The sequence below is a fragment of the Lepidochelys olivacea genome, assembly GCF_965140295.1.
Source record: "Lepidochelys olivacea isolate rLepOli2 genome assembly, chromosome: 18".
Lineage (NCBI taxonomy): Eukaryota > Metazoa > Chordata > Testudines > Cheloniidae > Lepidochelys > Lepidochelys olivacea.
In genome coordinates, this window is record NC_140428.1 from 23,268,583 (window position 1) to 23,292,709 (window position 24,127).

General features: G+C 49.0%; 1 protein-coding gene across 6 annotated transcripts in view; it reads right to left on the bottom strand.

The window, feature by feature from the left end:
- The window catches only part of MXRA8 (matrix remodeling associated 8), a 38,415-nt gene extending 25,783 nt beyond the window's left edge, over window positions 1–12,632 (bottom strand). For 2 of the 6 annotated variants that reach the window (XR_014714460.1, XM_084651776.1), the window contains exons 1-2: window positions 12,252–12,631; window positions 126–152 (exon numbers count right to left, since the gene is read on the bottom strand). Coding sequence is in view for 5 of the 6 variants with exons in the window: in XM_084651776.1 (XP_084507902.1) it covers window positions 126–152; window positions 12,252–12,300 (76 nt within the window). In the remaining variant the exon portion in view is untranslated. Of the gene's footprint in view, window positions 1–125; window positions 153–1,148; window positions 1,176–12,251 lie in introns of all 6 variants that reach the window. The other 4 variants (XM_084651779.1, XM_084651778.1, XM_084651780.1 and 1 more) reach the window with 4 other exon arrangements.
- Window positions 12,633–24,127: the final 11,495 nt, after the last annotated feature.

Genomic DNA, 24,127 nt, shown 5'->3' on the forward strand with positions numbered 1-24,127 from the left:
GCCTCCGGGAGATCGAGCCTGATTCTGGGAGACTCCGGGTCAAACTGGGAGGGTTGGCAACCCTAATCAGTTCCCATACTTCTAACGATCCTAAAACCAAGACAGAGTAAAAGGGCATCACTTACCTGAATACAAATGAACAATAGACCCTGCTGAAGGAAAAAAGAAAATAATGTTACTGACAAAGCAAATGAGCAAATATTAACTATATTCATAGCCAGCAGCCAGCATCTTTCCTTTATTTTTATTATTCCATCCTTCAGCTCTTCTTCAATACTGTGATTATTTCATATTTATATTGCACTAGCGCTGATGGCCTCACAACCCGTCTAGGTCCCACAGTGCCAGGCCCTTTACAAGCCTAAGAAATGAGGGTCCCTGACCCAAAGAGCGTCCAGAAGATATAAAAAACAAGCAGGCTGGAGAAGGGGGCGGAGACACGGGATCAAAAATATAGCCGGATTTGGTCTTGGCTTTGATAACCTGAGGCATCAGATTAAACTGTGGGCCAGGCGTTTACCATGCTAATTGACAGGTTTCAGAGTAGCAGCCGTGTTAGTCTGTATTCGCAAAAAGAAAAGGAGGACTTGTGGCACCTTAGAGACTAACCAATTTATTAGAGCATAAGCTTTCGTGAGCTACAGCTCACTTCCTCAGATGCATATCGTGGAAACTGCAGCAGGCTTTATATATACACAGAGAATATGAAACAATACCTATTCCCACCCCACTGTCCTGCTGGTAATAGCTTATCTAGAATCTATGCAGGTCCGGCAGCGGCTCATGGGCGGCCAGGCGGCTCCCCATTCCTGGCCAATGGGAGGTGCGGAGTTGGTGCTTGGGACGGGGGCAGCGTGGAGAGACCCCCCACCCCCCCCGGCCATGCCTCCTCCTAGGAGTCGCTGCCGGCCATGTTGCCACTTCTGGGAGCAGTGGCAGGCCAGGGCAGGTAGGGAGCCTGCCTTAGCCCCGCTGCACCGCTGGACTTTTAGCAGCCTAAAATCTCCTGGACTGGCTTCAGCAGCCTCCGGGAGATCGAGCCTGATTCTGGGAGACTCCGGGTCAAACTGGGAGGGTTGGCAACCCTAATCAGTTCCCATACTTCTAACGATCCTAAAACCAAGACAGAGTAAAAGGGCATCACTTACCTGAATACAAATGAACAATAGACCCTGCTGAAGGAAAAAAGAAAATAATGTTACTGACAAAGCAAATGAGCAAATATTAACTATATTCATAGCCAGCAGCCAGCATCTTTCCTTTATTTTTATTATTCCATCCTTCAGCTCTTCTTCAATACTGTGATTATTTCATATTTATATTGCACTAGCGCTGATGGCCTCACAACCCGTCTAGGTCCCACAGTGCCAGGCCCTTTACAAGCCTAAGAAATGAGGGTCCCTGACCCAAAGAGCGTCCAGAAGATATAAAAAACAAGCAGGCTGGAGAAGGGGGCGGAGACACGGGATCAAAAATATAGCCGGATTTGGTCTTGGCTTTGATAACCTGAGGCATCAGATTAAACTGTGGGCCAGGCGTTTACCATGCTAATTGACAGGTTTCAGAGTAGCAGCCGTGTTAGTCTGTATTCGCAAAAAGAAAAGGAGGACTTGTGGCACCTTAGAGACTAACCAATTTATTAGAGCATAAGCTTTCGTGAGCTACAGCTCACTTCCTCAGATGCATATCGTGGAAACTGCAGCAGGCTTTATATATACACAGAGAATATGAAACAATACCTATTCCCACCCCACTGTCCTGCTGGTAATAGCTTATCTAAAGGAAATCACTTTAGATAAGCTATTACCAGCAGGACAGTGGGGTGGGAATAGGTATTGTTTCATATTCTCTGTGTATATATAAAGCCTGCTGCAGTTTCCACGATATGCATCTGAGGAAGTGAGCTGTAGCTCACGAAAGCTTATGCTCTAATAAATTGGTTAGTCTCTAAGGTGCCACAAGTCCTCCTTTTCTTTTTACCATGCTAATTAACTCTCTTCACCACCTTCAACCCCAGCAATCTGGTCTGGCCCTTCCTCCCATCTTTTTCATTATCTAGATTCTCTTCTGTTCATTTTACTCATACCCTGGTCCAGGTGATCATTAGAAAAGGGAGCAAAGTGGATTGGAAACTTATCAGTGGCCTGGTATTTGTGGTATCTTTCAGAGGCCAAACACTGTATCCACCAACCCCCTCCCCCATTGAAATGAACAGGCCATTCATGTCAGCGGAAGAAAAACAGGGATTTCTTCCAGTCCTCGCATTCACCTTTTAATGTGCTGGTCGGGCAAGAGGGGAGTTTATGACCCCAGTTTAATTTATCCTCAATTGGTCCTACAGATACAGCTTCTCACCTGTTAAATATCTTAATTCTGTTTGGGAGCCACCAGGATAAAAAAAGAAAAAAATGATCAGGCCTTAAACGTGTATGTAACTTACACCTTCTAATGGGTGCAGCCCGCAGACAGGATTTGAACCTGACCTTAAGAGTATGTCCACACAGCAACTGGGAGGCATGACTGCAACTCATGTAGACATACCCGAGCTAGCTTTGATTGAGTTAGCTTCCTAAAATAGCAGTGTGGCCATGGCTGCCTGGACACCTCCCATTGTCCAATCTGGACTGGGACGGCAGGTACAGACTCAGGCAGCTAGCCCAGGCCAGGGCGCTCCACTGCTATTTCCAGTGAGCTAGCTCTGGTGTGTCTACACATACTGTCCCGATGGCGGTATAGACATTCTCGGCTAGCCATCACTAAGGGTTTCTCCTGTCTCTAAAAGGGCTGAGGCCAGCATTTTTGGAACTAAGTGGCCAGGGGTCCTGTTCTCAGGCAATCACTGGCCTTTCTGATGCCTGTATGGTGCCTTCCATCCTGGGCCAGTCACAACAGTGCTTTCAGCCGGATTGCAGTCACACACTGCTTCTCAGTTGTAGCTTTGCCCAGAGAAAACTACAGCTTAGCCTCATAGCTCGGAGCTGTGATTAGGGGTAGGAGCATACTGACAGGGACTATCCCTGTGCCCTCACACCACAAAGCCTGGCTTTACACAATGGAAACAAGACCTTGTCTACCACGGGGTTTTTTCCTCCCTAACTTTTTCCACCACTGCTACCGACGGGGCAGTTCCACCACCCGCAGCCACGGCGGGAACGCTAGTGAACACAAGTGGCAGATAGCTGCCGGCATTTCGACCAGCTCACAGCGCAGACTGGCTCTGTGCAGGGTAACACGAGACAGCGGCTGAGCACGCCCATCGATGGGAAATTGTAGGGAATTGCCAAAATACCCGCCCTCCCCCAGTGTTCTCTTGCTGAGACGGAGTGTTTATAACCGAACTGGCATACAAACATCACCTTGGTCTCTCTCCACTGGTTCCAGCTGTTTAGCTGGTGGTGCTAGGCAGTGCTTCTGACCATGCTGCCATTATATAAGAGAGGCTTTTGTTCTGCCTGGTGTGTAGTCAGCCAGGGCGAGGCCCTCAGAGCTGTTCATTTGGAGTGGGAGGGGCCCTGGGGTCTTGTAGGAGGACACGTAACCTTACATCTGGAGGATAAAAGTTCCACCCTTCTCCCACAAATGGTTAGTAAGAAAGGGTGACAAGGCGCAATTGCGTCTCTGCTGTTGCCACACGGACCAGGATCCCCAGGACGGTCCACTGCGATTCCAGGGATCATCCATGGACTGTAGCAGCAAGGGGGTGCTGGATGGCTCATGGAATTAGCAATGGGATATGGAGCCTTCCTCTTGTAGGTCATCTATTTGAACCCTGCTCGGCTCTGTGCTATCTGTGTGAACAGTGTTTGGTAATCTCACTCTGGCTCCTTCTTAGAGGGCATCCAGATTGCTGTCCCAACAGAGACCTGGAGATTCAAGTCCCTTCTTGTTTCGCCCAGGTCAGAGCTGAGCTGAAGTAAAGTGGAGGGGAAGACCACACTGCCACTCTTCCTGTCCTGTGGCTAAACAGAGGACTTTGGCGCCCGAGGCTTTGAAGCTAGCGCCTTTCGGGAGACAGAACAGCAGCACCCATGCTGGAGTTGATGCAACTGAGTTCTAGTGTTTCATAAAAGGCAAAAAGCTGCTGATCAGAAAAGCCTGAATCCCTTGACCGAGCTCGCTGCACTCAGGTGTGTTCCCCTGCACATTCCTTTCACGCTTCACTGCCAGTTCTATTCAGAGAAACCCCATGAAATTCTATCTCCCTAACACGCCTGGCTTCCCTGGGCTAACCCAGTGCAGCCTCTCAGGCCCACATAATTCAGATCCATGTACTGAGAACTACTTCCTGGGACATAAACAAATGTCTTCGTTTCCACCTTCGCATAGCCCAGTACCTCCTGCTAGTTACGCAGGATGGGAAGTCCAGTGGGCAGTGTGGAGAGCATGGTTCAGTATCACAACACAGTGGCATCATTCATCTCCATAAACCATCTGTTAACCATTGAAGCACAAATGGGTTACAGCCGGATAATTAGTTGTTTTGTCCTGCTAATGCCATGGGCACAATGCCACCCGGACAAAGACTGGAATATTTCTTGCCACAGGGAATAAATTAACTCCAGAATGGGGCTACTTCAATCACACCCACAGAGAACATGCTCAGTGAAATAAACCACTCTTCTTTTCTGCCTCTCGCAAAACACTGACAGTGACACCATGGTGGGAGAACGGCAGTTTCCAGGCAAGAGCTCCATTCAAAGATACTCCAGAGGGAAGCCTTTTCTTCTACATTTATATCTGCAGCTTTACAAAGAGAATACGCTGGGGAAATGCCGGTGTACTTTGTATCACTTCATATAAAAGAAAGGGACAACCCATTCCCAAACAGTGAAGTGATTCCTCCGTTTCCAATCCCTGTTCTTGTGGTTTACAAAGCACTTGATGGTGCAGAACGATAATGCTCAGGCCTTCGTTTCTGGAAGCTCAGATTTAGCTTGGGGCAACAAGAAAATAATACTTTGCCTTTCTATAGCACTCTGCTTCTGAGGATCCCAAAATGCTTTACAAACGTGGATCAAAGTATTAATTTTACTGGTGGAAAAACTGAGGCACAAATGCTAAATAATTAGTTCACGGTCCCACCTTGACTGCAGATTAGGCAGATCTTCTAACACCCAGGTCCATGCTTTAACCTCTTGATCCTGCGCTAATGAACATGCTGGACCCAGACTACTCACCAGGGGGCATGGGTTCATATCACAAACCACCATGCAAACTCTGGGCAAGCCTGAGGGCTGGAACCGCAGGTGAGAACTAAAGTGCATTGTTCGAACTGTCTGGGAGAAATCTGTCTTATGGTTTTAACTGATCTTGATCTTCGTGAGTGAGCCCTGATGGATCAACTGTCCCAGGGCTGCAGTAAGTGACTGAAATCACTGGGAGTTACTCACACGCAGTGATGGAATAACTAGGACCTGGGCATATCTTCAGGTGTGAAGGGACATCATGTCATCGTGCTGGGTCCTGGCCCTGTATTGCCATGCATCAGTGTTACGGTGTGATGCTAACCAGTCAGGATACGGTGAGGTTTGCATCACGACACCGGGAGGTGATGTCATGATGAGGAGATGCAGTCAAATGTCCTTCGTCCCAGAGCACAATGCCTACAACTTGGGGCTGCTAGCTGTCTGCAAAGCCAGTGCTGTCAGAGCCTCGTTTTGCTGTTCATTTAATAATGGATTGATTTGGTGCTGCAAGAATCTCCTCTTGTGGGCAAGCCGTGGGAATGCATTTATTTTTCCCTTTCCCCCTTACAACTTAATGTAAAAACCATGGAGGCAAACTGCATAAATTGGACATCTGACAAAGCCATCCAGCTGAGCCTTCCAAACCCGGAAACCCTCCGTGTTCTCCATTCCACAGCCTGCATCGTCCCTGAGCTAAGAATAGCAGAGACCCTCTCCCCCTATTTCTGGATTCTGTTTTTATGCTGGTTTTACCAACTGGCATGATCAGGACCACACAAGCCCTGACTCTCCCGTCCATCCACTGGGGCATATTGCCAGGATGGGCTGCTGGAGCTTATTAACAGGCCACGTGTGTTCCTCCACCACACTGCAAAGCGTGGTTGTTCTGTGAAACAAGGCTGCAGAGCGTGATCATCTGTAACATCAGGGCAGCAGCTTCCAGGAGACAAAAACTTTCCACGGCTCCTGCCGGCTTTCTTTCATTCATCTGTTAAAGCATCTGCTCATAGATCCTTACAGGGGAGGCAGCAGTCTCGCAGTTACTAGGCAACTGCATGTCAGGACTCCTGAGTTCTCTTCCCAGCTCTGTCACTCATTGTAGGACATGGGCATGTCACTGTGTTTCTCTGTGCCTCAATTTACCCATCCGTAAAGTAGGCATAATACCTGTCTGTGCTTTGCCAGGGATGTACTTCGAGGCCTCAGTTCTATTATTCATCTGGACTGGCTGGGATACAAACCCTGGACTGTGCACGGCTCAGTGACACCGACTCCCACCTGTCAGTACTGATCCTGTCAACTGAAAGAGGCCGCTCTGCCCACCTTGATCGAGGCAGTAACCGCGTCAGGAGGGCAGCGTGAAAGGAGGTGCGAAGCCAGGAGTGGGAGGAGACAAAGGAGGTAATGAGTTGAGCCGATTGGGCAGGATGCAGGGGGAACAGTGGGGTGGCGTGAGATCAGGGATGCCCGTGGGCTACTGGGACCCAATTCACCAATGTGCCTGAGACCGGAGATGGGATGAAAGAACAGCGGCACCTCCCTGATTCTGGGTCGTGGTTTGGAGCTGCCCTGGGCCCCAGCCAAGTAAGAGCAGCCTAAGGCACTGCCCTAACCTGCCTCCGGCCCCATGCAGCCATTGGGGCAGCTGGGAACAGCCAGAGCACAGCCGCACTGTGGCCACCCTCCCCCTGGACTGGAAGGAGGCGTGTTATAGAGGCATTGCACCAGCTCTGCCTATGCTGGAAGAAAGGCCAGTGACCCATCCTGGCAGCTGTACAGCCCCTTACACTGACAAAGTTTGTGTGATGGAGGCAAGGGGCAGCCAGGAGCCCCGGGCTCAATTCACAGCACTGTCAATGCGACATCCAGGGCCACGATGGCGGATGGCTCCAGGAGATGAACGGGACGGGCAGGTTGCCCTGGTTTCCCTCTGCAACCATTAGGCCTAGAAACATGATTTTTGTTTTAATGAAAGCTGAGAATCCTCCACAATCCCAGGACTCCGAGAGCCGAAGCTTTGGGACCACAACCTCAAGATCTGGACAAACTGTGTTCGCTGCAGTTCATGGTTCCACTTTCCAAAATCGAGGGCAGCCGCTCTGACCCCTGTAGCTACATCCCCCAGCCCCATCCTCATGCTACCGCTCCAGCTCCAGACACGAGTGGCACTGGGGAGACCGGCTCACATAGTGTCCCCTAACTTTTCCTCTACGCTAGAGGCAAACATAGGGTTCTTCCCACCAGGTTCCTGAGATATCGTGCTGGCCAGTCCAACAAAAGCTCAAAGGAAAGGCAAAATCGTGAGCTCCACTGGATGAGAAGAGGCGAACAGACTGCATTTCAAGATCCTCCTGTAAAATACATACCCAGGCTCAGGCATCTATAATTCCATGGCAAGCTTCTTAAATAGGCCAAGAAGAAGCTGGGCAAACAAGAAGCAAGATCCCAAAGCTCTGAGGAACGTCCCACATCAACACTGCTCCGCAGACTGCCTCCTCTGCGTGACCCAACTAGGAAACCACCTCTCCCCTTTCCTACACGCAGCACAACACCACTGCGTCAGTCAGACGGTGTCTGGGATGCTGAGGAGAGACTGCCGCTCTGACTGAGAGGCTGAGCCCAACGCTGGGAGTGCGTGCTCATCAAAACACCCGGTATCCTGTTCAACGAAGAGCTAACAGAGGATGAAAGCAAAGGCAGAGCTGAGCCAGGAATCTGGCTAACATCGCAGAAGGCAGCATGAATGGGGTTGTTGGCTGGTAAGCAGGTGTGTGCGTTACAGGGTCCTGTGATAGCAGGTAAATCCCCCAAGGGCCCAGTTCTGCCACCATTACTCACACTGGTTCTGATCCTGGCCCCACCGAAGCCAGTAAGAGCTTTGCCATTGACTTCAGGAGGTGCCAGATCAGGTGTAGAGAGAGCAGTGCTTTACAAAACAAGCAATGCCACTGAAATCCAGAAGGCCACTTAAGAAGCAAGGGACTCCCCATAGGAGTAAGGGCAGCAGACTCGAGCCTTCTTAGTGATTTACACCCAGCATACTTGAGCACCGTCTCTTCCCAAGGCAACTGAGATCACCCAGGAATTGTCCATGCTCTTCTCCCTAATGATTCAGCAGATACAGGCTGGAGGAAGATCCTTCCGAATGCAGGGACCTCATTTCTGGCCCAGCCTGCCTGTGTCCCTAGACAAGGCTTTTTTGTTAGAGTAAGTTCAGCTCTGACCTTCTCACCATCCCTTTCTCAGCAGCTTTTTGTCTTTTTCAGTCCCTTTTTCTTTGCCCATCTCATTGCCCATTTTCCAGATCACTGAGTCTCATAGACTTTAAGGCCAGAAGGGACCATCGTGATCATCTAGTCTGACCTTCTGCACATCACAGGCCACAGAAGCTCACTCACCCACTCGTGTAATAGACCCCGAACCTCTGGCTGAGTTACTGAAGTCCTTAAATCATGGTTTAAAGACGTCAAGATACAGAGAATTCACCAAAAAAACTGAGGGGTACTTGTGGCACCTTAGAGACTAACAAATTTATTTGGGCATAAGCTTTCGTGGGCTAAAACACACTTCATCGGCTGCATGCCGTGGAAAAGGTATGTATACACAGTAGGAAGATATATATATACAGAGAACATGAAAAAATGGGTGTTGCCATACCAACTGTAGTAACAAGACCAATTAATTAAGATGGGCTACTATCAGCAGGAGAAAAAAACCCTTTTGCACTTGTTTAAACCTGCAAGTGACCCATGACCCACGCTACAGAGGAAGGCAAAACACACAGACCCTCCCCCGAGGGTCTCTGCCAATCGGACCCGGGGGGAAATTCTTTCTCAACCCCAAATATGGCGCTCAGTTAGACGCTGAGCATGTGGGCAAGATGCACCAGGCAGACACGGATTCTAAACAATAGCACTCATGACCTAGGACAGAGTCCCATCAGCTTCAAAGTGCCGCACGACACCTTCGTGAACGAAGTGTTATCACTTCTAAGCTGCACTTCAGGAAATTGAGCTCTGGAGAGGTTCAGGCCAATGCTTTTGAAAGTGGACACTGATCTTAGGTGCCTCAGTTTTGGGGTGCCCAACTTGGGGCACCTTGGGCCTGATTTGCAGAAGGGCTGAGCACCTGCAGGGACTTCAGCTGGACTTGTAGGTGCTCAGCAGCTCTGGGAATCAGCCCCTAGGTGTCTCCAGTTGGGTAGCCTAAGAAACCAGACACGCCCCAAATCAGCAGCCACTTATGAAAATTTCAGCCTACCCCAGGTCACACAGTCGGACAATCGCAGAGCCAGGACTAGAACCCAGGCATCCTGCCTCCCACTCCCTGCTCTAATCACTAACACACCACTGTGGTGCTGCCTAGGTGCCCGACATACGTCCAAGAAAGCGACACCTCTGCACTGGGCATTAAACCAGCCTCCATTGACAAAAAGGGAGCTGCAGCTCCTCTTGCTGGAGGGGTGGCAGCATCACGGTCCTGCTGGAGCGAGTGGCTGGTGGATCAGGCCCTGAATGAGAGGCTTACTCAAAAACGGGAGTTTTTTAAAAAGTTAAAAATAAGAAGCATGTGAAAATACCAAGTTCCTCGTTCTCTGTCGTCGCGGCCCTTGTGTCCACACTTTTAAGGGCCTCCCTAGAGCTATTCCCACGTCAGTGCAAACATACCAGATGCTGCTACTGAGTTAAGCTCATACGGTCTTGGAAAATGGTAGCAACTTCACGCTGGCTCTTTGGGGGCCTGACCCAGTGCTTCTCCTCCGGGCACTGTACTAGCGATGGCCACTCCGAATAGCTCAGTGAGTTCTGGGAATAGCTCTATGCATCATCTGACCCAGCAGAGGGAGGCGACCTACGTCCCTCTTTTCAAGTCACCCAGCTGGGGGCATCCGTGAGTAAGCAAGTGCTTAATTCCTAATGGCTAACCACACTGCATCCCTGCTGCGCCTGTCTCCTGCTGGCCTGGGAGTGAAAGACTGAGGCTGGATCTTGAATGAAGATCCCCCACAGGCAACCACTTGCAAGGGCCGGCTCAGGCTGCAGTCACTGGTGGTTTTTTAAGTCCCCATTTATAAAAAACAAAAACGGGTCCTGGGATCTAATTTCTCAACAGCAGATTTTTGTTCTTGCTTTCAGAGGGGATTTTGGGACTCCCAAAAGCTTCCCCAGCCATCCGACTCCAACAGTTCCAGCAAGTGGGAACATGCCTGTCAGACCGGAGAGAGACGAAAAAGTGCCGTCTCGGCAGAAAGAAGAAAGTCCTCCTCCATCTGCATGAGAAGCCAAGGAGAAGCTCCGCCAGCATTTGCCAGCTGCCATCTTGGCTGCTGTGCACACAGGCCCCCTCACAGGCCCGCTTCTCCCAGACAGCTCAGAGATGTGCTTCGCTTTGAAAACACTTCTCAGCCTCGTGTACAGTGTGTTGGCACGCGGCCCGCAATGCAGAGCCATTCGGAATGGAGCCGGTCTTTCCCCGAGGGATGAACGCTCGAGGGGGGAGATCAGAACCGCATCTCCCCAAAGATTAAAGGAACTGGATTTCCCCCACCCCTTGCCTCCAACTTTATTTTCATGGGAATTTGGAGAAGTCAGCCTGGAAGTGGAAGATCTCTGACAGGGCTCCAACACCGCCCCCACCTCTACAAACTGCACCCAAATGTGTCCATTAGAGCCCCTCAATCCTGACCTGCAGGATTACGGTTCCAGGTCTGAGCCCCACACAGCTCTACTGTTGGTGAGCAGCACCACAACCTGCTGTTCCTGTCCCACACACTCCTCTGAATCATGTAGGGTAACAACCCAGCTGGTTCCAGTCCCCTCAGTTCTGCCAGTGCTTCTCAGGCATAACACGAAACCATCCCCTCCTGCTCCAGTCACGGATCCCCACGCAGCTCTCCCACTGCTTCTCGGTCGTGATCTTCTCTTCCGGTGCCGAGTCCCTCACAGCTCTGCCCAGGCCCCACAGTCCTCACCTGCGGCCTTCCCTGCTCTTCCAGTCCTGGACCACGCCCAGAGACACTGCCGACTGTAGATGGCTTGGTGAGATGGAAAATATCCACCCGGGACCAGACTGAGCACAAAAACTGAATTCACCTGTGATCTGAAGGAGCTAGAAAAGGCAGGTGCGGGGGAACCCCAGCCACTGGCTAATGGGATTATTTGGGTTTATGAGGTTGGGGGATAAAACAGCCCTAAACGAGCTTGCACCCCACATTTCCCAGATGGGATGCACTGTCGTCCTTCAGAAATTGAGCTGTCCTGTGCCCCAGGGTCCTGTGCCCCAGGGTGAGCCAGCCTTGCTCACACCCAGCTCTCCTCAGAGAAGAACGTGTCAAAGGGGCTGGTTTGGGTTGTGTGACGTGGGCTGCTTCCCTCTGGGGGGGCTGCTATTTACCCACAAGTCTTTTCACTTCATTAAAGCCTTCCTGCTGAGGCCCCCTTTCTTGGCACATTGGGTCTGCCATTGCCCTCCACAGAAACCTTTGCAACGCAGGAAAAAACATAAACAGTGCCACGTTTCTATAATAATGCCCCCATCCCCTGACCATCCTCCCCCGTCTCCCTCTCCACCCTCCCCCGGGATGTCACGTGAATCCTGTTTTTACCTGGGCAGCCCAAACAGTTTTAGTATTTCCCCCCTTATCGCCCACAACGACTGCCAGCTCCTGCCGTACAGCACAAAGTCACCTGAGATCAAACGATTCAGAGCGTTTCAAAGCTTTGGGGGCAATACCAGGCTATGTTCCTTCCCTTCCTTCTGCACACCAAGATGATCAGCAGCAAAACAAACCAAAGTACATGGCTAACGACCCAGAACATCCTCTGATCTACCCCTACCCCACCAAACATTCCTCCTCCAGAAAAGCCAAGAGAAATCCCTTTTCCCCATCCAAACCTTTTCCCCCACCCCACCACACAGACACACTCCAGAAAACAACTAGCTACAAGAATCTAAACCAAGACACTGAACTGACAGAGCCAGCTTCCCCAGGAAAACTCCAAGCCCCCATTCTCTCTGGGTGCAAGAAAGATACATAACATTGATGCCGATCATTTAGAAGCTTACTTTGCAGAAGCAACAGCTGCCACAGGAGGAGTTTTGCTACTTGCTCCATTTCTTCAGCCTCTGTGTGTTTTTCTCTCTCTCTCTCCTGAAAAACAAGTCGAAGTTGTTGTTTTTTTTAACCCAAAAACACTATGACCTCATCAACGTACGGCCAGGGAGCCAGGGACAGCAGCTCAAATTCTTGCAGTATTACTCCACCTACAATTTATAACACCCCACCTCCCCTCTGCACTGCCCCCTCCAAAACACTCTCTCCACCTCCTTCCCTTCCTTAATGCTTCCTGCTCAATTTCTCCAAAACATGAGCTCTCTCTCTTCCCCCCTTGGATCCTTCTGCTCTGCTCCCTGACTTTGATGTCAAAGTCTTATCTGCTGACTTTTGCTGGTCCCACACAGCTCTGCGCTCCAAAAACCAGCCCCCTCCCCCTACTTCCCTTCTGGGTATGAAACTAATTTTCCTTGTGCTTTTACTGGATCCAGCTGTTCCTCCCTTTCTTTTGACACTCATCCAGCTGTCTGCCGGGGACAGGATTTTTGAACCTTCATGGTTTTTTGATCTGTGTCTCCTCACATGGTTTTACTTTAAAAACAAGTATCAGAGGATGACTTAAGAAACAACATTGATTTGAGTTCAGGGCAGTGGAGGCAAAACAGACTAGATTATAAGTATCCCCCCAAATGTCTCCTGATGGACAGGACCCCTCTCCAGCCTTTGGTGCCAGCTTCTCTGCTATGTAGAGACAGGAAAGATACGACCAGCAGAGAACCTCTACATTCAGGCTCCGTGTACAAGAACAGAACAATGCCATGGGCTGATTGATTTCTATTCTGAGAAAAAACAGACACCTTGTACAGCGGATCTTGGAGAGCCCAATATATTGCTCTTTGTTTCCTTGGTCCACTCATAAGCTGTTAGAGACAAGACTAATAGGGGAAATGTTGGTGTGGCCACCTGGATCCGTTGTTACTGAGGGCCATGGTACAGCAATGATCTCAGGTCGTGATGGAAAAGCAGAGTTCTGCTCATGAAGTCTTTAAACCACGATTTGAGGATTTCAATAGCTCAGACATAAGTTAGGGGTTTGTAACAGGAATGGGTGGGTGAGATTCCGTGGCCTGCGGTGTGCAGGACGTCAGACTAGACGATCGTAATGGTCCCTTCTGACCTTAAAGTCTATGATTCTATAAGAAAGACTGTTACGTTAGGCCAGGTCTGTACATAAAGTGGTACTGATGGAACAAAAAGTGTGATTTTTATATCAGTTCAGTTACCAGTGCAATATTGTTCATGGACACGTACATCCATTCAAACCCGGCTCAGAGCAGTTTAGCTTGCATCCGTAAATGCACAGGCCCAGGCTAAACCAATGTAATCAGTTTTAAACTGATATGAAAGACCACATATGAAAGGGGCAGCAGTTTAACTAAATCGATTTCAGTTAAACCAATGCAGTTTTTGTGTGTAGAGAGTCAATTGAGAGGAATAACTGAGAACTATCTGTGGATAATTTCCTTTTCACCTGAAAAAAAAGCGTGGCTGCCCAGTTACTGCAACATCCAAGAGCTACCTGCAGAAATCGGATGAGTCTTCCCCAAGTTCACACAGTTATTTTTTTAAAAAAATCAAACATACATATTTTCAAATCCAATGTTAAAACTCCAAGGCAAGTTTTCCATTCTCCAGGAGTGACTGTTATTCTGCAGAGATAAGAAAAGGTGCCCGAGAGCCAATGGAGTCAAAGAAGCAGCTGGTTTGGGAAACAGAACGCAAGAGCTCCTGATCTTGGACAGGTCTGTTAACTCTCAATGGCAGAAAATAAATGAAAACCGTCAGAAGTAACAGTAAGGCCTCAGCCTGAAATCCGTAAACCCTCCATTGCGAGTGGGGACTCTTGCTTCATCTCTGCTGAACGTCTCAGCGGGTTCTGTGTCCTTTTAGCGCACCAAAGGGCGCTCCCGCTACCAGACTGCACTGAAGACAACGTGAAAGAGAAGAGACAGAAAGATTCGTTTCCAAACATGAAGATGACCCTAAAACGCAAGCCAGCAAAAAACCGCAACCCTTGCCTTAGCATTAGTGAGGAAGGTCTTTCTGTTCCATACCAGTACGTTTTTTGGTTCAGAAAATGAACCCTGATCCTAAACTGGTGAATGATAAACCTTAGTGGGTGACATCCTGAGTCAGGACTCCTAGGTTCTCTTTCTGGTTCTGTATTGATCTGTCATGTGGTGGCGTGGGCACCCAGAACTCCCTTTGAGGTCAGTAGGTGCTCAGGATCATTGCAAATCAAGTCATAGCACCCCGTGCCTTGGGCTAGCTACTTTGTGACTCTGCTGTGTCAACCCTTCCCCTCTTCAGAGGCGCTGGAAGCTTAATTGCTTGGAAAGCACTTTGAAATCCTTAGATGGAAGCAGAACCAAAAACCTGATTCCAAACCTGCCCAAACTTCAGGGAAGTTGATCCATGTCCAAGCTTTGCAGCTATATCTATAAAGGGATGAACAACACACCCAGATTAAAACACCTCTGTCACCTCCCAGGCTTCAGATCTAACCCAATTTTCGCTCTCTCTCTGGAACTAAGGCTGTGTGGAGATGTAATCTGACAATCTGAGCTGCCATTTCCCATGCTAGGGAGGTCAAAGACAGCAGCAGGAGAGCTGTGACAGTGAGGGATTTTTCAGTTCCGTGACAGTTCCAAAAATTTGTGGGGAGAGGGGAATAATTTTCAGTCAAACCAAAAAAAACTGCTTCAAAATTTTGGTGAATCTAAAAGTCAGGAAGAAAATTCATTTTGAGTCAAATGAAAAGTTTTATTTTGATTGTTACCCCTTTTCAACACTTTTGATTTTTTAAAAATAAAATTCAAGGCAATTCTGAAGACAAGTCATCGTGAACCAAAATATTTTTTTTCAAAAAAGTCAAAAATGAAACTTTTCCATTTTTCCAGAATTTTTTTAAAGTATTTTATTTGGCAGAAACAATTCAGCAAAACCAGCACAAATTTGCCAAACATTTTGGTGAGTCCAAATCTGCATTTTTCACCAACAAATAGTTTAGGCCAAAAAATTCCACCTAGCTCTAATCAGCAACATGGGCTACCATCGGCCCTGATCAGCCGGCTGGAGCGTTCAGATTTCCTTTATGTAGCATTTGACTCAGAACAACGCCCAGACATCTGAAGGAAGCGGACTCGGAGGAATGCACATTTCAAGGGTGGCTGTGTGCTGGGAGTGGCTTAAATTCAAATTCACAACCTATTTGTCACAATGGTTCTTCTTCTGTTTGCATCCTTTCTGATTTTTTTTATCCCCTCCTTTTGCCCGCATATATTGCCAGAGTCAATAACATCCCAATGAGGTTCCACCACAAACTGACGCATGTATTGGTTTGCAACAGAGCATGGAGAGCTTTGCTTATGTCTGGCTCCTATATACCACAGACAGTGCTAAGATAGTAGCACTTTTGCCTCAGTGGCTGAAGGCTGGGGGTTCAAGTCAATATTATTTTTTATTACAGTAATACCTAGAGACCCCCGAACAAGATCAGGGACCCACTGTGCTAGGTGCGTCCCTGACTGGTCTTTGTGCAGGCAAAAAGTATTATTGTGCCCATTTTAAAGTTGGGGAACTGAGCCACTGAGAGATGCCAATGAAAGTCAGTGGGAGTTAGGCTTGTAAATCACTTAGGGACTTTTGAAAATATTACCCAAGGTCACACAGGGAGAGCTAGGAAATGGCCCCAGATCTCTCAAATCCTAGTTTAACACCTTCACCACAAGACCAAAATCTTGCACCCAGATTTGAGTCCATGCCCAACGCTAATGCCAGAGGGAACTGCACTTAGATGGGATATTCAGCCTAACACAGATCTCCTCTAAGGGCTGTCACAAAGGAAGTTACAGACCCCAGGGCACTTTCCCAGATAGCACAGGGAAAGGACTTGAATGTCCCCTCCCAGTAGGAGCTAGTACATGAGGATTGCCTAGGGCAGAGTAACTGGTGGTACTTGCTCTCACAGCATGTAGATGAGTAACATAACAGGAGTACGAAAAGTGCTTAGATGTTATTTTAGGACTTGGGCCCAATTCTCAGCGGGTGTAAGTTGGAGCCGTTCCATTAGAATTTGGCCCTGTGCTTTGGTCTTGAATGATTTTGTACTTTTGAGAATTGTTAAACTGCCTCCTAGAATTTAGCAGTGGATTATACCCTGCTCTAGGGTTCCATGCACTGATTTAAACATTCTGTTGCAAGCACATCATTCTCTATGGATTTCTATCGGACTCTTCCACACAAGTCCGTTGGGCATCTCCTACTTGACCAGGCCTATGCCTGCAAAGGGCAGGGCGTGTTAGGGCCGCCCACTCCTACCTCTCTCCTTGTGTGAACTCTCAAATGGTACTGTCCCAGTAATCCCCTAGGATCTGACCAGAAGGGAATGACTGTCTCATTTGCAGTTTAAATTTTCTCATAAAGAAGTTCACTCCCTGCAGGCTTGGCTGTCATCACAGCCCTTCATGTTGCCACCCTCTCTGCCTGTCCCTTTCAGAGGCTCCTGGCCTTCCACTCAGTCCTGGCCATGCATTGAGCTGCAAAGCGCACCGGGCACCGAGAGGCATCTCGGACCTCTTTGCCAGGTGGCATTCGATACAGCAATCAGTTTCCCAGCGTTACACAGCCTTCCTGTTTGGTAACTTGTCACGAGGCCTCAGAGAGAAAGGAAATCTTTAGCAACTGGCAGCCTTCTCCACTTTTTGGTCAAACACACTGTTAGTCAGCCATGAGCACTGCCCTTTCCATGTAGGTTTCAGATTGGGCTGTTTGGTGCACTGTAGCTGATTGAGCCAATAAGATGACCGATAAGACGCTTAGTGGCAAAGCATTGTGTGTTGAAACACCTGGATTCCCTAAAGCCACATGTTTGAATCCTACCAGGGATACCACATCCCTTTGTTCTTCCAAGGGAAATAAAGACATAACCCTAGAAAGTTAAAAAAGTGTGTGGATCTGTCCAATGAGCCCTTCGAACCAAAGGATATGGAAGGTCTCCATAGCATTTCTAGCAGAGAAAGTGAGTGCCCCTGGTCAATTTTTCCCCTGCCACAATATCATGCCCTGTCCTGTGTGCTGGATGGCAGCTGTCCCCCATCCTAGAAGTGGTTGCATCAGTGGAGCTGGGTAAGTGCTTTAGGAGGAAAGGTGCATTATAAATGTAACATTTTATTACAGAGACCTAAACACCAGGACATAGTGCGTGCTCTGCAACAAGGGTGAGTTGAGGAGCAGCCAGACTAGATCAGACCCGTGGTCCATCTAGCCCAGTATCCTGCCTCCAACAGTGACCAGCTCCAGGTGCTTCAGAGGAGGTGCAAGAAACTCCAGTGATTATTATTAAACAATCTGTCCATAAACAATGGTGCTTTTTAACAGATCCCGACTCAACCCAGTGGAAACAAGCACAGCAAAGCTCCACATCAGGCGTGATGTACTGGTTTGGCTACAAGAAGATCCCACTGACATTTGATCCCGAACTTGAACTCAACCACTCTGTTGGAATATGGAAGAGTGTGGGTAACTTTGCTTCTTTTCCTGACTCTCTGCTCTTCCCAGGATTAGAAATCCAGAAATACCAGCTCGTGATGGTCCCAGTCCCTACCAAACCCAGGGAACGCTTCAGCGTAAGCCAAAGGGCAGTCAGAGACACTTGGATATATTCAGAGGAGCACCTGAGCCAGTCATTTGTAGGTTTGACGCTTGCTCACTCCAAGCTGACCCCTGCAGAGGTGAGTCAATGACCCTCTTCCGAGAGGAATGCCAAAGTGTCAGGGCTGGCAGGGACATCACAGGAGGACGAACAGTCTAGTGGGTAAAGCCTAAGAGGAGGAGTCCTGCTGGAGGAGTTCTATATACCGGACCCTGAAATCATTTCACCTTCCTGTGCTTCCATTTCCCCATAGGGGGGGCTCAACAACCTGCTTAATTCAGATATTTTTGAAAAGTGCTTTGAGATCCTCAGATGGGAGGGGCTAGAAAAATGCAACGTGATTAGTCCAGCTTCCAAACCTCTTGCCTGTCGCACTCCCCCCCCCCCCCCGACTCCGAGCTGAACACCGGCTAGCTGCTCTCCAGCTGGTATCGATCACCATGGCTCCACAGACGACACTGAACTCCAGCTGAGACGCTAGCCCATCATCTCTGCCTGAGGAGGGGGGAGAAGGAGTCTTTCCTGTTGTATCCCCTCGCCTCCGTGGGTCAGAGGAGCAAGATGAAACGGTTCTGAACCCACGGCCCTCTGCCCAGCTGCATCATCAGAAAGCAGGGCCTGCAAGACGTTTAGCTCAGCGGCAGAAAACCTTGTGCAACTGACGCCCTTCTGCGTCTTGCAAGCTCGGGACCAGCCCCACCCTGCTCCGTTCTTTACTGCCTCCTGCTGACCAACCTTGACCTTTCGGGCATTGACTGCAGGTCCCTTCCCTCCCCCATCCCCTGTTCTGCATCCTGGGTCTGGCTTTGCAGAAGCTGCTGGCTGTGCCTTGCATGACTTCTCTGGATGGCTGTGGTTGCTGCTGTGATGAATCGGCTATTTCCTGTCTGAAAGGAGCCAAAATCCAGGCAGAAGCCACTGAGGTCTGCAAAGGAAAACAACTAAACTGGCGAGAAGAGGCGCAGCCTCTCTGGGGCTCAGGCTGAGAGAAGGGGAGAGGAAGAGGGGGGCCAAGGCATTTATAGAACATCCCTCTCCAAGTGAGTGTGGCTCGTAGGCCCGTGCCACGCTACATCCACCCCCTCCCCCCACCCTAAGGCCCCACGCTGGTCTGGCTGGCCTTCACAGCTGAGGCCAATCGGGGCCACTCTTGGGTTGGCCAGCCCGTGATTGCGTTACCCAGGAAGACCCTGGAAGTGAGGTAGCTGCCTCAGCTGCTCTCCCTGGCACTTGTGAGGCTGGGCATGGAGGGGTGAGCTTTGGACCTGAAGCTAGATCCTCCATTTCAGCCAGCTTTTCCCAGGCCTCTCCTGCACCCGCCCTTCTAGTGGTATTTGGGGTATTGATTCTCCAAACAAGCAGCGCCGCTCATTTGCTCAAAAGTGGCATGTTCCAGCTGCCTGCTTTGACCACGGGGATGGCCAAAGAAAAGCAGCTTCTCCCAGGGGAAGAAGCTCTGCTTCATCATTTCGACCAACCAGCCACAGGCCTCTGGCCCCCCAGCGCCTGCCGAGCAGATCATGGCACATTACAGGGCAGCAGGGCAAGATTCTTTGAGCACTGGAGGAAGAGTTGGATCTAGTTTAGGATCCACGCAGTTGCAGGTCCTGCCAGGGAAGCTGGTGATTAAGTCCACTCAGTCCTACTTCTTGTTCAGCCAATTGCTCAGGCAAACGAGTTTGTTGACATTTACGGGCGATAATGCTGCCTGCTTCTTATTTACAATGTCCCCTGAAAGTGAGAACAGGCGTTCGCATTGGCACTATTGTAGCAGGCGTCACAAGGTATTTAAGTGCATATGCTAACCATTCGTTTGCTCCTTCAGGCTCTAAAGTTTTGCATTGTTTTGTTTTTGAGTGCAGTTATGTAAAAAAAAGCAAAACAACTACATTTGTAAGTTGCACTTCCATGATAAAGAGATTGCACGACAGCACTTGTCTGAGGTGAGATGAAAAATATTATTTCTTTTGTTTATCTTTTTTACAGTGCAAATATTTGTGATCAGACATAATAATATAAAGTGAGCACTGCACACTGAGTTTCCTGTGTCGTAACTGAAATCAATATATTTGAAAATGTAGAAAAACTTCCACAGATATTTATAACACATTTAAATCGGTATTCTATTATTGTTTAACGGTGCGATTAAAACTGCGATGAATCACAACTATGTATTTTAATCTCATGATTAATTGCAATTATTTTTTTAATTGTTTGACAGTTCTACCTTCGACCATTTTGTTTGAAACTTGCACTACCTTTTATTAGTGCCAGAGCAATTATCTAGAGTGTTGACGTGACCAAACACCGCAGCCCAACTGACGATATAAAGAGACACAGCACACGCCTTGCTACCTGAGAGAGCCAACGCGCTAAGGAATGAGCGGCTTTCACAGCTGTAAGCAGGTGCATAGTTATTAACAAGGCATGGCAGGAGTAGTTCCCACTAGACAGGAAGTCACAAAATAACATAGAATCATAGAATATTAGGGTTGGAAGAGACCTCAGGAGACCTCAGCTGCTTTCAACTACCTGAAAGGGGGTTCCAAAGAGGATGGATCTAGACTGTTCTCAGTGGTAGCGGACGACAGAACGAGGAGTAATGGTCTCAAGTTGCAGTGGGGGAAGTTTAGGTTGGATATTAGGAAAAACTTTTTCACTAGGAGGGTGGTGAAACACTGGAATGCGGTACCTAGGGAGATGGTGGAATCTCCTTCCTTAGAAGTTTTTAAGGTCAGGCTTGACAAAGCCCTGGCTGGGATGATTTAGTTGGGGATTGGTCCTGTTTTGAGCAGGGGGTTGGACTAGATGACCTCCTGAGGTCCCTTCCAACCCTGATATTCTGTGATTCTATGATCTAGTCCAACCCCCTGCTCAAAGCAGGACCAACACCAACCAAATCATCCCAGCCAGGGCTTTGTCAAGCCGGGCCTTAAAAACCTCTAAGGATGGAGATTCCACCACCTCCCTAGGTAACCCATTCCAGTGCTTCACCCCTCTCCTAGTGAAATAGTGTTTCCTAATATCCAACCTAGACCTCCCCACTGCAACTTGAGACCATTGCTCCTTGTTCTGTCATCTGCCACCACTGAGAACAGCCGAGCTCCATCCTCTTTGGAACCCCACTTCAGGTAGTTGAAGGCTGCTGTCAAATCCCCACCTCACTCTTCTCTTCTGCAGACTAAATAACCCCAGTCCCCTCAAAATACCAGTTCCCTCATAGCATGAGTCATTCACAAAGCACGTGTCAATGACTCATGGTCAAACTACCAATGATCCTTTTAGGTCTGTTCTAACATGGGATTGGATGACATCTCATAACAATCTGCTCTGGATGATCAAAAGCAAGGAAAAGATTCCCATTGGACAGCAGAGCTGGGGGTTTCCAGCGCAAGGAGCACTACAGATGGGAAATCAAGCGTACTGACAGGTGCACTGGCAAAGCCACACGGGTGCTGCGGGTCAGGAGGGAGAAGTATCTGCAGAGCTGTGCCTGGAAACCCAGGGCTGCCAGTCAGGATTAAGGTGCACAGATGCAATTCTTTGTAGCAGGAATTGCTGGCATAACTCTTGTTATCCCACCAGTGCCACCAATCTGCCACATTCACGAGGACTTACATACCATCCACATGCACTCCCTTTTCTCAGGACAATGTGATTAGAAAACCCGCCTTTAGTGCTGTCTATTGCTGACGGGCGAGACCAACGTAACACAAGCCCACCTAAGTCACTGGAGACTGCATGTTTCCCAGGAGGTTTCATTTGGTTGCAAAGCTTCTCCCATTAAAATAAATCTTCCATCTGCAATGAATCCCGTAAGTGAGACTGAAATAATACAACATGCACTTGGTACCGTGAACTAAGAGGACAAAACTGAAATTTAGCCGCAATGACAGGCTTGTCAAATGAAACCTATCATTATCTCAGTGACCTAACGAGCAGTGGCATCTCTTCGGGATTCCATGTTACAATGTTTCTTCTGTACTCAAATTACAGTGCTAAACCCCGATTTGCCCGTTCTGGAGAGTTTAATCAAAATGAAAAGTCCAGGGTGCTGTGCAGAGGTTCCTCTGTGTATTCCTGTTCAACTCCAGAACCTGAACCATCACCAGCCTAGGGGCACAGAGTCTCCAGCCTGACCCAGCTGCTGGCACAAATCTATGAGACAGCTGGGTGAAGATACCAGGCTGTCTACTGTAACAAGCACATCTCAACCTTTCTGTGTATTTATAGGCACAGTAAAATCATGGCAAATTATTAGCTGGGGATTCATCTATTAATGCCCTGTCACGTTCCAGTGACAAACCTGTTGCTGCTGAAGAGAAAAGAGAGAGAGCCCTGGATCTAGTCAGTGGGGGAGCTGAGATCAGATCAGCAAGAGGAATGATGACCCAGCAGTTGGAGTGCTAGCCCAGGAGACCTGGATTCAAGTCCCTGTCCTAGCACAGACTTTGGACAAATCACTTAGGGTTGAATCCACAAAGGCATTTGGGTACCTAAATCACAGACGGAGATGCCTTAATCACAGGACTAGAATCCCTCCCATTATGTCTGGCTGTTCGGGTGTTGCTGTCCAGTTAGATGTCCTCCCATGGACCTTTTGCCATGAAACCTCTTGGGGGTTCTGGACTGCTGTAGTTCCAGTCACTTTAACGTCTTGGGATAGCACTATATTTAAACACCCATTTTCACTGGGCGGCCTTCAGACTTGGATTCCTGGAATTCATTTCAAAACCAGGACTAGAAGCCAGCTAGAAAAACAGAAGACTTGCCCAAGAAACCAACAGAGATTTTTTCCAGACTTTAGTTTGAAGATTCTGCTTCCAAGATAAAAATGCAGGACTCAGACTGACAGTGAACGAGTGGAGAGAGAATCCGGATGGATGGACTGATTTGTGGGCTTGAAAGTCATCAAACAAGGGCAGATCTGCAGCTGGCGTAAATCAGCGTGGCTCTATTGACTTCACTGGAGCTATGTCAATTTACACCACAAATTCTGGTACCGTTTAAAACTTTCACAGTAGTGATGGACAAGATCTGCTGGATCACTGAATCCTATTGCTAAGGTCCCCAGGTAATCGATTAATTAATTAATATAGCTCTTCTATAACGTGTTTATCCACAGACCCCAAAGCACTTTACAGAGGCGGGAAGTATCCTTATCCTCATTTTACAGATGGGGAAACTGAGGCACCGAGCGGGCCATGACTTGCTGTAGCAGGGAGGCTACCCTGCTCCTAAAATAGAAGGGGTTAAAAGCAGCCCTGGAGAGGGCTGTGGCTGGGGATGGCTGACTAGGGAAGGAGCTGCAGCTGGGCCACACCCCAATTAGGCCCCAGCTGGCCTGTATAAGAAGGCTGTGAGCCAGAGGAGAGGCCCAAGGAGTCTCTCTCCAGGCTGGGAGACAGCAGGGTCCGGCTGCCTGCCTGACAGGGTACTGAGGGTGGTGCCGTGCTGGGGAAGGAGCAGGCTGAGCAGGGGCGCTCCAGGATGGCAACTCTCCAGGCTGTAGGGCCTGGTCCAAGGCCCATAGAGGTACTGGGAGGCAGAGGAAGGCAGCAGGTCCGAACCCCCTTGCCTTTGATGAGTGGCCTTTACATGCAGTCTGCCCCAGGGAGCGGGGGCTTGGTGATGACTGGCAGTAGCCCAGACTGAGGCAAGGTGGGGATAGTGGGTTGGGGGTTCCCCAGGAAGGGGAGACCTAGAGACAGAGTGTGGAGGTACGGCCAGGGGGCAGAACTTCAGAGAAAGGAGCACGGGGGTCTGTGAGGGACACGGGGGCCAGAGCTGTACAGATCACCGGCCTGCAGAGGCCGCTCCAGGCTGGAAAAGAGCTAATTCCCAATGACCAGCAGGAGGTGCTGCAGGGGTGAGTCCTACACTCTCACACTTGCCCAAGGTCACCCAGAAAAGCAGTGGCAGAGCCAGGAATTGAATCAGGTCTCTTAAGTCCCAGTCCAGTGCTCTATCATTCTTCTGGACAAGCCTCTATTTGTGCTTTTAATTACAAATGGAACGGAAAGTTGAAAAAGGAACCCAGTGTGCTTTGTGGGGTGGGTGCAGGAGTCCCTGGGACTTGTGCTTATCATGGACCTGGCATCACAAAATGCATAAGAGGGGATCTCTATGCCGCAAGCCTGTGCTCCCTTTTCTCAAAGAGGAGCGCACCCTGGA